At 47.5% G+C, this 13,737-nt stretch overlaps 1 protein-coding gene across 2 annotated transcripts in view; it reads left to right on the forward strand.

Annotated features, from left to right (window-relative positions):
- Window positions 1-3,918: 3,918 nt before the first annotated feature.
- atp2a3 (ATPase sarcoplasmic/endoplasmic reticulum Ca2+ transporting 3) overlaps window positions 3,919-13,737 on the forward strand; it is a 164,050-nt gene continuing 154,231 nt past the window's right edge. For both annotated transcript variants that reach the window (XM_078422743.1, XM_078422742.1), the window contains exon 1: window positions 3,919-4,150. In XM_078422743.1, the coding sequence (XP_078278869.1) occupies window positions 4,033-4,150 (118 nt within the window). In that variant the 5' untranslated portion in view covers window positions 3,919-4,032. The remainder of the gene's footprint in view (window positions 4,151-13,737) is intronic.

Here is a 13,737-nt window from a genome sequence, read left to right on the forward strand (position 1 = left end):
CAGTTGCATAAGTGACAAATATTGTGACTATTGAATATTGCTTCTTCTATCCTTATCTCACACATTCTGTGAGAGGCAGCAGACCCTGTGGTAGAGCTTGGTCTGGGCTGAACGACCGTGCCAGTTTGCAATATCTGCTCAAAGCTCGGCAGTGGCAGCCGTGCCCATAACACTCAGGTGTTGGTGCTGAGCCTCATCTGACACCTGAGGAGTCAGAGAGGATTGGAAATCATTCAGCACAATCATGAAGGAAGTTACCACATCAACAGGCATTAATAGAATGTAGACAAACTCAACTAGTTCATCCAGCTGGGTTACTTCGCAAAATAAGTCATAGTAATTTGCTTGTAATATGTTGAATACACCTGTTGTGGTTATTCCTGGGAAAGTATTGTTGGGATTCTGTTGTTAGGATTAATGCCATTCCACTGGACCCTAAATACACGTAGGCATATCTGTTCCAATGAGATCACCTCTCACTCTTCTGAGCTCCACTGAGTATAGGCCTACACTTGCTGATCCTACTTCTGTAGACTACCTTTCCACCCCAATAGTCAATTTAGTAAACCTCTGAAACGCCTCTAATATAAGACTATCCCTCGTTAAACACGGAGACTGGAATTGTAAGGTGTGGTCTCTCCCCTGCTTTGTCACTCCACCCATCTTGCCATAAAGGACGTCTAAAACACACTCTTCCCGAACTGCAATCACGCGATACAATCGCTTCACTCTTTTATATCTCTGTACACTGTGGATGGCTCGATTGTAATCACGTATTGTCTTTCCGCTGACTCGTTAACACGCAACAAAAGCTTTTCAATACTGTACCTCAGTATGCGTGACAATAAACTAAACTAAACTAAACTAAAATAACTATTGTGGAATTATTCAACTTGCACAGATTATTATAGTCTCTGGAGTAACTTCGCAAGTCAAGCAGCATCTCTGGAGAACATGGACAAGTGACCCTTCACACAACATTTCAGGTTGGGACCCTTCTTCTTGAAGCGTCGCCTAGTCATGTTTTCCAGAGATGCCGCTTGACCAACTGAATTACTCCAGCACTGTGTTTCTTTTTTGGTTAAAGCCAACACTTTGCAGTTCCTTGTGTCAACTTATTATTGTGTATAGAAAGGGTCAATTAATAATCTGGTACTGAGGAAGCTTTCAGGGAATAATGATCTTAATAGGATAGAATATTATATCAAAATAGAGAATGATTTAATTCAGATTGAAACCAGAACCTTAAATCTAAACAAAACAAACTAAAAAGATATGAACATAAGTTGACTTTGCTACATTGCAAAACCAAATTAAAAGTAAACAGCAATTACCGACACTTGAAGTATTAATGCACAATTTACAGCAAATATATGTTCCTTTCAGGCACAAAAGCACAATAGGAAAAGTGGTCCAGCTGTGGCTAACAAGGGAATTTAAAGATAGTTTTAGATGAAAGGAAAAGGCTTATTATGTTGCCAAAAACAACAGGAAGTCTGAAGGTTAGGAAACTTTCAGAGTTCAGCAAAGGACCAAAAGATTGATGGACCTAGAATAAAAGAGTAAATAAGAGAGAAAAATAAAAACAGCATGTGAAGTCTTCAATGGATGTAGACAAACTAACGTGGGTCACTGACAGACCAAGACAAGAGAAACTATATTGGGGAATAAGGAATTGGAAATTAAACAAATGTCTTCATGGAAGAAGATACAGAAAACCTCTTGGAAATCGTGGAGAAGAGATGAACCCACAGAAATCAACTGTCCGGATTGAGACCCCAGCTGTGTCCTTAGGACCTGTGCGGACCAGCTAGGAGGAATGTTCACGGACATCGTTAATCTCTCCCTACTCGGTTCTGAAGTACCCACCTGCTTCAAGAAGAGCAAGATCTCATGCCTTAATTAGTTCTGTGCAGTCGCCTTGATATCCACCATCATGAAGTGTTTCGAGAGACTGGAACACATTAAATCCAGTTTACCAAGCAGCCTTAATCAACTACAGTTCACCTACCACCAGAACTGGTCCACAGGTAATGTAATCTCCGTGGCCCTACACTCATCCTTGGAACACCTGGGTAAGAAGGACACCTATGTCAGATTCCGCTTCATCGACAATAGCTCTGTTTTCAATACCTTTATCCCAACCAAGCTCCTCTCCAAACTTGGGAGTCAACGCTCCCCTTTGCAACTAGATCCTCAACTCCTGACCAACAGACCACAATCGTCGACGATAGGTGACAAACCATCCTCCACGATAATTCTCAATACTGATGCCCTGCAAGGATGCATTCACAGCTCTTTATACACTCACGACTGTGCAGCCAAATATAAATCCGACTCAATCTACAAATTCGTGGACGACACCACTGTAGTGGGTTGGATATCGAATAATGAAGAGACGGAGTACAGAAATACCTTAGTGAGTTCACAGTAGATAGCGGGGACAATGGAGAAACACACCGAGCGAGGGAACGGGGGAAGCTGAGAATTGTGAGGAACTGCCACTGATAAAGGAGGGGGTGGGGGGGGGGGGCGGGGGGGAAATAAGCGAGGGATTGGCAGCAGACACACGGTCAGTCCAGGGGCTGTGGTGCAGGGAAGTGGTGGGCAGTCGTGTCCGCTCCGCCACGCCCACTAAACACGGGACGCGGGGAGAAGGAAGGTTTGTTACAGCGCGCTGGATTAATTAAGCGAGACAGGCAGCATCTCTGATCAGTCTGAAGAAGGGTCTCAACCCGGAACGTCACCCATTCCTTCTCTCCAGCGTTGCTGCCTGTCCCACTGAGTTACTCCAGAATGTTGTGTCCACCTTCGGTGCAAGCCAGCTTCCTCCACGTTGTTAGTGTAAGAAAATAACTGCAGATGCTGGTACAAATCGAAGGTATTTATTCACAAAATGCTGGAGCAACTCAACAGGACAGGCAGCATCTCAGGAGCGAAGGAATGGGTGATGTTTCAGGTCGAGACCCTTCTCCACATTGTTACAGCGCTTGCCAGGGGTGGGGGGTGCATGGTGAAAGGGGGGCGTCCAGGGGGGAGGGGCCTGTGTGGGAGGAGGAAGAGGGGCCTGAGAGGGAGGAGGAGGGGCCTTAGAGGGGAAGGAGGGGCCTTAGAGGGAGGGGAGGGGCCTTAGAGGGAGGAGGGGGCATTAGGGGGAGGAGGAGGGGCCTTAGAGGAAGGAGGAGGAGAATTAGAGGGAGTAGGAGGGGCCTTAGAGGGAGGAGGAGGGGCCTTAGAGGGAGGAGGAGGGGCCTTGGAGGGGGCTTAGAGGGAGGAGGAGGGGCCATAGATGGAGGAGGAGGGGTCTTAGAGGGAGGAGGAGGAGAATTAGAGGGAGGAGGAGGGGCCTTAGAGGGAGGAGGAGGGGCCTTAGAGGGAGGAGGAGGTGCCTTAGAGGGAGGAGGAGGGGAATTAGAGGAGCCTTAGAGGGAGGAGGAGGGGGATTAGAGGGGAATTAAAGGGAGGAGGAGGGGCATTAGAGGGAGGAGGAGGGGATTAGAGGGAGGAGGAGGGGGATTAGGGGGAGGAGGGGCCTTAGAGGGAGGAGGAGGGCATTAGAGGGAGGATGAGGGGGATTAGAGGGAGGAGGATTAGAGGGAGGAGGATTAGAGGGAGGAGGATTAGAGGGAGGTGGATTAGAGGGAGGAGGATTAGAGGGAGGAGGATTAGAGGGAGGAGGATTAGAGGGAGGAGGATTAGAGGGAGGAGGAGGATTAGAGGGAGGAGGAGGATTAGAGGGAGGAGGAGGATTAGAGGGAGGAGGAGGATTAGAGGGAGGAGGAGGATTAGAGGGAGGAGGAGGATTAGAGGGAGGAGGAGGATTAGAGGGAGGAGGAGGGGCCAATCGAAGGGGCGTGGCCGGGCGAAGGGGGTGGGGTCTATGCTCGCCCGCCCCTCCCAAACACACCTGCGGATGCAGCGGCAGCGGGCGGATCAGTCGCACCGCGGGTCCCGGGACCAGAGCAGTCAGTCAGGCAGTCGGCTCCAGAGCGGAGAGCGGCCAGCAGCAGCAGCAGCAGCAGCAGCAGCATCATGGAGAAGGCGCACAGCAAGACGGTGGAAGAAGTTCTCGCCCACTTCAGCGTGAATGAGAACACTGGGCTGAGCCCCGAGCAAGTCAAGCAGAGCCAGGAGCGCTGGGGCTTCAACGGTGAGCCCAGCCGAGCGAGCGAGCGAGCGGGGCGAGGGGGCGGACAGACAGACAGGGAGCCGCGGGTGGGGGTCTGTCCGCACCCGCACCCTTGGGTGCCTCGTCACAGCCATGGGTGGGAAACGCAACCGTGGGGAGCGAGCAGTAAACATGTGGACAGTCAGTGACTTGTGGCTGAGAGAGAGAGAGTGGGCAGAGCAGAGGCTGTAGTGTAGGTGGGCGAGTGCATGGGTGGGCGGATCGTGTGTGTGGAGGGTGGGCAGAGACCCCGGTGGGTGGACAGAGACCCCGGTGGGTGGACAGAGACCCCTGTGGGTGGGTAGAGTACCTGGTGGGTGGGCAGAGACCCCGGTGGGTGGGCAGAGACCCCGGTGGGTGGGCAGAGACCCCGGTGGGTGGGTAGAGTACCTGGTGGGTGGGCAGAGACCCCGGTGGGTGGGCAGAGACCCCGGTGGGTGGGCAGAGACCCCGGTGGGTGGGCAGAGACCCCGGTGGGTGGGCAGAGACCCCGGTGGGTGGACAGAGACCCCGGTGGGTGGGCAGAGACCCCGGTGGGTGGGCAGAGACCCCGGTGGGTGGACAGAGACCCCGGTGGGTGGGCAGAGACCCCGGTGGGTGGGTAGAGACCCTGGTGTCAGGAGGGAAGAATGCTCTGTGCCTCTGGTGCCTCGGGAAGGGTGTTGTGTTGTGGTGAAGTGCGAGCTAAAGGGGATGAGGATTGAGGGAACGGGAAGGTGTCGGGGAGAACAGGGAGGGAGCGTGAAGGGGAAGGATAGTAAACAAGTGTTTGACGGAGAGAGCGCCTTTAGGTGGGTGGTAATGGGGAGACGCTGGCATGGAGCCCCAAACCTGGTGCAGGTAGAACACGTCCTGTGGACTAAATGTGCAGGGACGAAATGCAGAAGAAGCTGATTTAAACCGACGACAGACACACAAAAAAAAGCTGGAGTAACTCAGCGGATCAGGCGGCATCTCTTGAGAAAAGAAAGAGGTGACGTTTCGGGTCGAGACCCCTTGGCGGGACTGACATATGGTGACAGAGTGGGTCGACTGGCCTTGGAATTTAGAAGGATGAGAGGGAATTTAAATAGAAACATTAAAACAATTCGTAACGGATTGACAAGGGCTAGATAGATGCAGGCAAATTGTTCCCGATGTTGGGGGTGTCCAGAACCAGGGTTCACAGTTTAAGAATAAGGGGCAAGTCATTTTGGACTGAGATGAGGAAAAACTTTTTCACCCAGAGAATTCTGTGCAATTCTCTGCCACAGAAGGCAGTGGAGGCCAATTCACTGGGTGTTTTCAAGAGAGAGTTAGATTTAGCTCTTGTGGCTAATGGAATCGAGGGATATGTGGAGAAAACGGGGACGGGGTACTGATTTGCCATGATCATTGATCGGGATAATGATCAGCCATGATCATTGGCTGGCTGCGCTGGCTCGAAGGGCTGAATGGCCACCTCCCGCACCTATATTCTATGTTTAAGACTGAAGAAGGGTCTTGACCCAAAATGTCTTCTATTCCTTTTCTCCAGAGATGCTGCCTCACCTGCTGAGTTACTCCAGCTTTTTGTGTCCCCCTCCTGTGGTCTGATGATTTGGAAGCCTTCTCGCTCGCTCCTGTCATCACTGCCACAGGGTGGAGGCTATTGGTGAACATGCATTGGCAGGGCAGCAGCCAATGGTTTACTTACACACCATGGGTATCCTGAGGCCTGATCTCTGACTCGCAACCAGGAGAAGAGTTCATTGGATTTGAACTGGGCTTTACTACAGTCTGTGTGTGAGGAGGATTGAATTAATTTCATGTGAATATGTTCACATATTCTAAAATTACAACCATTACTTAAAACGTGTTGTGGATGGAGGCCGTGAAGGTCTCCACAGTAATCGTAGATTGTACTTAACACCAAGAGTTGTTTGAAGATTACATCATACCGTATGGCCACAAGGAAGGCAGGATTGGAATGCTTACAGTCCCGAATATAATCCCACAAAAAAGTCTCTTGCCCAGAGTAGGGGAACCGAGGACCAGAGAACATAGGTTTCAGGTGAGGGGGGAATGATTTAATAGGAACCTGAGCGGTAATCTTTTCACACACAGGGTGGTGGGTGTATGGAACAAGTTGCCGGGGGAGGTAGTTGAGGCAGGTACTAATGTAACTTTTAAATATTTAGACAGGGGCATGGATAGGAGAGGTTTAGTGGACTAGTGTCGATGGGACATTTTGGCTGGTGTGGGCAAGATGGAATGAAGGACCTCTTTCCATGCCGTAAAACTCTTAAGACTGAAAATATTAGCAGTTGGGCAGAGGAATGTAGTTCAGTCAGGTGTAGGTCACGAATGCTCTTGTGGGCTGTGTGAGCATCTGTTTTGGGTCTTGGTTGTATTGATGTTCATGCAAAATTAATGTTTTGCATGCTCCACTAATTCCACGGTTAGCGGCGTGATGTTGGCGACGGGTGGCGGAGAGGGGCACTGGCCTGTGAACCGATGGCGGAGCTGGCCGTGTGGTGATGGTTTCCCCTCTCTGTGCGATGCCGTCTGCCTGGGATCTCTGACCCACCGCGCAAATAAAGACATGAGCCTGGCCAAGCTGCAAATCACATCAATAAATTACTGCAGAGACCAAACCAGGAAGCAAAAGGTGTAGATGCTGGAACTGCAGATGCTGGTATAAACTGAAGACAGACACAAAAGGCTGTAGTAATAGTGGATGCATTAGTGATAATGATAAATGATAATGATAAATAATAATGATAAACAGAAGGTAGTTGCGGCCAGTTCATTGGCTATATTTAAGAGGGAGTTAGATGTGGCCCTTGTGGCTAAAGGGATCAGGGGGTATGGAGAGAAGGCAGGTACGGGATACTGAGTTGGATGATCAGCCATGATCATATTGAATGGCGGTGCAGGCTCGAAGGGCCGAATGGCCTACTCCTGCACCTATTTTCTATGCTGGAGTATCTCAGTGGATCAGGCAGCATCTCTGGAGAATCATTTTCTTCCCCACAAATTGTTTGTTCTCCATAGGAAAAAAATTTTTTTCTCCAGAGGTGCTGTGCTGCCTGACCCGCCGAGTTACTCCAGCCATTTGTATCTGCCTTAGGAAGCAAAAAGCATGATTATGATTTACTGATGTGGGAAGTGAATGGATCATTGGATATTTGAGAATTAGTTAGCTAAACTACCACATTAAAAAAAAAAATTCCATAGTATAAACTTTAAAAAGTTAATCGGAGGGAATAACAATCCACGTATGCAAATTACTTTTCCTGTATTGAACTGTGCAAATGCAGGTACCAGTTATTGCTGTTAGCTTTTCATTGTTGACAGCAAACAAACAGTTTTGTGGTTACTACAGCTTCAAATTCTGGCCAGAGTCTAATATGACTGAATCGTGTTGCAATTAGTTGTGCAGAGCCCTTTCCCTCCCCCTCTCTCTATTGTGCAGTAAACATCAAAGCAAGTAATAAATGTGAGCATTCATATTTTTGCATTGAATTTTTCTGATGGGCCAGCCTAGATTCAAACTGTTGCTTGAGTATAAAAACGGCCCCCCAGACACGAGACCTCTGGAGTCTGTTGGAGCCACAGGTCCCTTGTGTTGGTTAACCTTCTGTTGAACCTGTGGTTCCAGGAATGTGGTCAGTGGTTCCTCTGTTCCCTTTAAGTCTGAGGTTGGTCTTGAAAGGAGGCGAAAGAGGCTTGTGCATGTCTGTGTGAAACAACACAGTCGTGATCAACCATGATCATGTTGAATGGCGGTGCAGGCTCGAAGGGCCGAATGGCCTACTCCTGCACCTATTTTCTATGTTTCGACTACAACTGCCTGGGTTTTTAATTGAACAACTGCTTTCTTTCACTAAACTGGCCGAGGTGATGGTGTTCTATTTTATTCCAACTCGTAGAAAAATGTTTATCATTTAAAGTTTTATTGCTTGCTTTAAACGTAAATAATTTGTGTCAAACATCTGCCTTGAGTACGTTGAGGAAATGTATACATCTGTTTGTGGAATAGACTTGGATTCTCTGAAGGTAGACACGAAATGCTGGAGTGACTCAGTGGGACAGGCAGCATCTCTGGAGCGAAGGAATGGTTGACATTTCGGGTCGAGACCCTTCAGATTCTCCGAAATGTCCGTGCAGTCCTTCAGTACAACTGGCATTAGAAAAATGTCTAATCTGACATTTGTATTGTGACTGGTGAGCTAAATGCTGCCCTGTTCACAGAGCTCCCTCTGTCTCCTGTACTGCACCCCCTTCGTTGTGACAGGAGTGCTTTTCCTTTGAAGTGCTGATACAAGTTCGATGTGTACTTGGGTGAACCTGCGCAACAGTCCAAAGCAAAGCTTTTTTAAATGAGAAGCGCAGTGTGTCGGTGAAGCAATGTCATCAGCCCAGCAGAGGGTTGCTGCTGCTGACTCCTGTTCACTTTTTATGTTGCTACTGCATCACTGCAGAGGGCTGGGGAGGAGGGGGTCTGAGAGGACAAGTGCAAGGATGCCCAAAAGCAGAAGCACAGATGGATCAGGTGGCTTATAGAGCACGGAGGACACTTGCAAGTGGTTATATGGATGAGGCAATAGAATGAGGTTGAAAGAGAAAAATATATCGGCCATGATTGAATGGCGGGGTAGACTCGATGGGACACTTGCCTACTTTGGGTAGGGATATAGGAATGTCAGAAAAGGTTCATAAGATATAGGAGCAGAATTAGGCCATTCGGCCCATCGAGTCTTCTCCCCCATTCGATCATGGCTGATTTATATTTTTCCATGTTTAAAAATAAGGAAGTAGCAGTAATTGTTTAAAAATAAGGTGGGTCTAACACTTAAAGAGATGAGGTATTTCTTTCTCTAGAGATCTCAACTCTTTGAAGTCTTTTCAGATCACAGTGTAAGCAGACCATTCATTATACATAGAGGCAGAATTAGACCATTCGGCCCATCGAGCCTACCCCGCCATTCAATCGTGGCTGATCTATTTTTCTCTTTCAACCCCATTCTCTTGCCTTATCCCCTTTACCATTTGTCATCCTTGCTAATCAAGAACCAATAATTCTCCATCTTAAAAACACCACTTGACTTGGCTTCCACAACCATTTGTGGCAATGAACTCCATAGATTCACCACCCTATGGCTCAAGAAATTCCTCCTCATCTCCAGTCTAAAGGTATGTCCTTTTATTCTGAGGATGTTTCCCCAGGTCCTAGACTCTCGCACCGCTGGAAACATCCTCTCCACATCCACTCTACCAGGCCTTTCATTGTACAACTGTACCGGGTTTTGCTTAGGCCACGGCAGGCGTATTGTGTGCGATTGGTCAGCGTACTAAAGGAAGGCTGTGGTTAAACTGCAGAGGTTGCAGACGTGATCCAACAAGCTGTTGTCCAAAATAGAGTATTCCTGTTCTGAAAGGAAGTGTTCTTGCAGCAGAGAAGGCTGACGGGATCGACCGAGGTATCCAAAATTATGAGGACCATAAATAAGGCAGAGAATGAGGAACTTTCCCCATAGTGGAGACATCTGAAACCACTGTAGAGCATGGAGTTTAAGGTGTAGATTAAAGGAATCTGATTAAACAAAATGCTTTTGCTGGAGGGTGTTTGGAATGTGGAATGAGCTGCATTACTGGATGGGGCAGGCAGGCACTCAGTGTTTAGACTAGCATCTGAATAGAGGCGGAGGGCTGAGAGATGGTTAGTGCGGACGGGTAGGCGATGGCCGGCATGAATGCAATGGGCTGAAGAGCCTCTTACTGTTGGCGTGTGGCTGACTCTGTGACGCAGTCACACTAACCGGACTGCAGAGGGATTCCTGGCTTGAGCTGTTCTGCTGAGAAGCCCATCAGAAACTGCCACAGATTGAGACTGTAACGGCCATCTCTTGGCTGTCTGTTGGAACATGAAATACAAGTGTGAGGGAGGATAAGTGGGAATGCAGTGAGCTAGCAGAGCAGAAAACGCGCAGCTCAAGAGATTCCATCATTGTGCAGAGATGAAATGAATCATCAGCCTGCTGATAAACAATGCTCTCTGCGTATTTGCTGTTAAGAGGAAGTTCTAACATGAAAAGTAGTCTGAAGAGTAGGAAGTAAGCATTTGCACTCGAGTACCTGATAGATTGTGCTTCTAAAAGCAAGTTTACTTGCAGCAGGGGGAACACGTGTCAATGTGGAACATATCATATCCAACAAATATATCTAACAAACATCAGATGTTGAAGTTGCTGGATTTTGTCTGCTTTGTCTCTCTGTTCCCTCTCGCTGTTGTGGTGAAGCAGGGAACACACATTAGAAATACTTCACTGGAGCAAAGAGTGTGCAAAAATGTGGTAAGAATGCAGGCCCAAACAACAAGCTATCTCTTGTTTGGCACCTCCCTCTTTACCCTGCCTGCTTCTAGTCGTGGCTGTTAGTTTATGAACTGGGTTCAGTAAAAGAGGAAGCCGGGAGTTCACCGGTTGAGAGAAAGGAGGGGATCTGCAGATAAGATAGCGTCAAGATCAAAGATTCTGTTTCTTAAACGCGCTGAAACGTAGTTGAAGGACAATCTGAAAACGAGTAGTTGCTTGAAAATGTTGTACTTGGCATAAGTCTATTAGTCAAGGGTATTAAGGAATACACAGCCAAGGCAGGTAAATGGAGTAAAGTACAGATAGACAGTGATTTAAAGGGAAAGACATACATATGCTGTCAGTGTCTATGCCTGAAATTTGTTTTAACTTTGTAATATTGTTAACTGCTTATAAATTCCACTTCCTGCATTTGAGAACTTAAGCAGTATCTCACCTTTATTTTGCTTATTTCAAGCATTGGGAATTATCTGAGGGTTTAAATTTAACGTGAAAGGGGCAAAGTTTAAAAGAGAAGGGTGGGGCAATGTATTTTTTGCAGTCAGTGATGCTCGCCTAGAACACGCGACCAGGGGTGGTAGTTTAGTGTGGTATAGGGGCAGGATTTATTTAATCTGGCAGGCAGCTTATTCTGCCATTCTGTTAATAAGATCACATTGTGCCAGCGGTGACCAGTGTCTCGGGGCAACAGAGACCAAGCCCCCTTGCAGTGCTCCAACGAGCAATGTTCAGTAGTTGAGGCCATTATATGTGGATGTGCACTGGCAGTTGCAAATGGATATCTAGTGTGTTTTGGGTGCTGCTGAAGGCAACACGGACGAGCAACTGCAGATGCTGGTTTACGAGATAGATTTTTTTATTGGGTTCCAATCCAGGGCAGAAAAAAAAAAGTTTAAATTAAACTCTGCTGAGATTAACAGCTTTCTTCAATTGCATTTTTGCAGAAGTAGAAATTTCACCGCAGGTGTGATAAGATCCTGGAAAGCATTTTGTAGTGGGCATTAGTTCGGGGGTCAGGGCAGGCAAACTCCATTGATTTTCTCTTATCCATCTTGAATTTAATTGCAGAGATAGCCAAGTCATTAACCCCAGTTTCCACTGATTAAATACAAGTTGTTTAAATCACGGTGAAAATTCCAGGGAACTGCAGCTTTGTGTGTATCGAGGCGTCTTGCATAGAACAAAAAGGAACACTAAGAATAGAACCAAATTACTCATAAGTTACTGCTGCTTGGCAACTGTTGTGATAGTGTACTAACACATTTTTATCAGTGTTATATAATTATCAGTTAAAGAAAGGGTCTCTTTCGAAGTTCATCCTATTATCAGTTAGTATTGGTTAGGCAGTTCAGAGAAGAACTGTACAAGAAGTGACAGAGCCGGCTATACTTTTTGAGAAGGCACCACTCCTTCAACATCTGCGGTAAGATGCTGCAGATGTTCTACCAATCGGTGGTGGCCAGTGCCATCTTCTTTGCTGTCGTGTGCTGGGGCAGCAGGGCAAAGGCCGCGGACGCCAATAGGATTAACAAGCTCATCAGGAAGGCTGGCTCCATCGTGGGGGCGGAGTTGGAGTTGGATTCATGGGAGGTGGTCTTGGAGGGGAAGATGCTCCTCAAACTGTGGAGCATCTTGGACAATACAGCTCACACCGGTCAACCTGAGGAGTAACTTCAGCAGAAGACTGGTTCCATCAAGATGCAGTACTGAACGCCACAGGAGATCCTTCTTCCCTGTGGCTATCAAACTGTACAACTCTTCCCCCTTCTGTTGTGTGGTAGACTGACTCCCCTCCGCCCACCCCAATCTTTGCACATCCCCAAACCTTTCCGCTCGTCATTTTAATATCATGTTTCATGTATTTTGTGTTTTATGACTGTTGGCAGATCAATTTCCCTCCTGGGATAAATAAAGTTCTATCGTACCGTAGAACCATTAATGAGCAACAATTAACGTTACGTTAAGGACGGAGATACTAAGGCATGTGACAGGCTTTCAGGAAGGCGGTGAATGGGCCAGAGAGGTTTGGAGCTCCACTAAGTGCAGAGTTAATGGACTAGGTTGCTTCCAATAAGGGGGCGACAAAAGTCAGGGATATGGTGGGGTCCACGTCTGGAGGAATGTCAATTTGTGTGCGTGTGGAGATGAATGGGGTAATGCTGTAGAGGTTGAACTTTAAAGTAGACATTTGAATGGACCAGAAGCCAATGTGGGTCACTGTGGATAAATAGGATCTTATGCAGTTTTGGAAACTGACGTAATGTTTGTTTGAGCGGAGGTCTTGGAACGGAGGAAGAAACTTGGTTGGTCAGATCATTTGGCAATAAAAGTAGATATGCTCAACCTTGGAGCATTCTTCTGTTCAAAATATATTTTGAGAAATACGCAAACCATTCACAAAATGTGGTGTAGGGTGGAAATAGAGTTTTGCAAAGTGTGTGCGCATTAGATGGCATGATGGTACACGCTCCACTGATACCTGCTTCATGGCTGACGTGATCTATGTTATTCTGGAGGTGATATAGTACATCCATGAGGAGAATACTGTACTGATCCAGTTGTGCCTGACTTAACCCCTGGCGAAAAAGCTCCAGGAATATAATGCAAAAAAAAAAAACCCCAAAAAGCTGAAGAAACTCTACATGCCAACTCAATTTTGCTGAATTCCTCCAGCAGTTTGCTTTTGTTTTTGCTCAAGGTTCCCGCATCTGCGGTTTCTTGTGTCTCCGGTGAAGTGGTGCTGTTCCTCACCTTGCAGTGAAAATTCCAAAGTGAAGTTTTTATACTGCTGGACTCTGGGGACATTCTGGAATTAAACTGTCTGCTCTGGCATAGCTGTAATGAATCAGTCTGTGGTCAAGTTATGCCCTGTCAGTAACGTTGCCACGGTGGGGAATATTCCGAAACGGCTTGGGCTGCCATTTCCTCCATCGATCCTTGGCGAGCGCAAGGAGCCAAGGACGTACGGACCTGGCAAGAAACAAAGCTGATGCGAGCAGATCCAATCGAGACGTTCAAATGAAAACAAGAAAGGTACCTGGAAGGAAAGAATTGGCAGGGATAGGGAGAGCGGGACTGGCTGGATTGCTGGTGAAGGAGGGATAAAGTCTGGCCAGTGATAGGTGGATGTGGGTGAGGGGGAGTTTGGTTGGCAGATGGGTGGAGTAAGTGACAGGGACTCGACGTGAAGAAGGGACAAAACTGTGTTAGGTAAGGAGGGAAGAGGAGTGA

This window comes from Rhinoraja longicauda, chromosome 26 (assembly GCF_053455715.1).
Source record: "Rhinoraja longicauda isolate Sanriku21f chromosome 26, sRhiLon1.1, whole genome shotgun sequence".
Taxonomy (NCBI): Eukaryota; Metazoa; Chordata; class Chondrichthyes; order Rajiformes; family Arhynchobatidae; genus Rhinoraja; species Rhinoraja longicauda.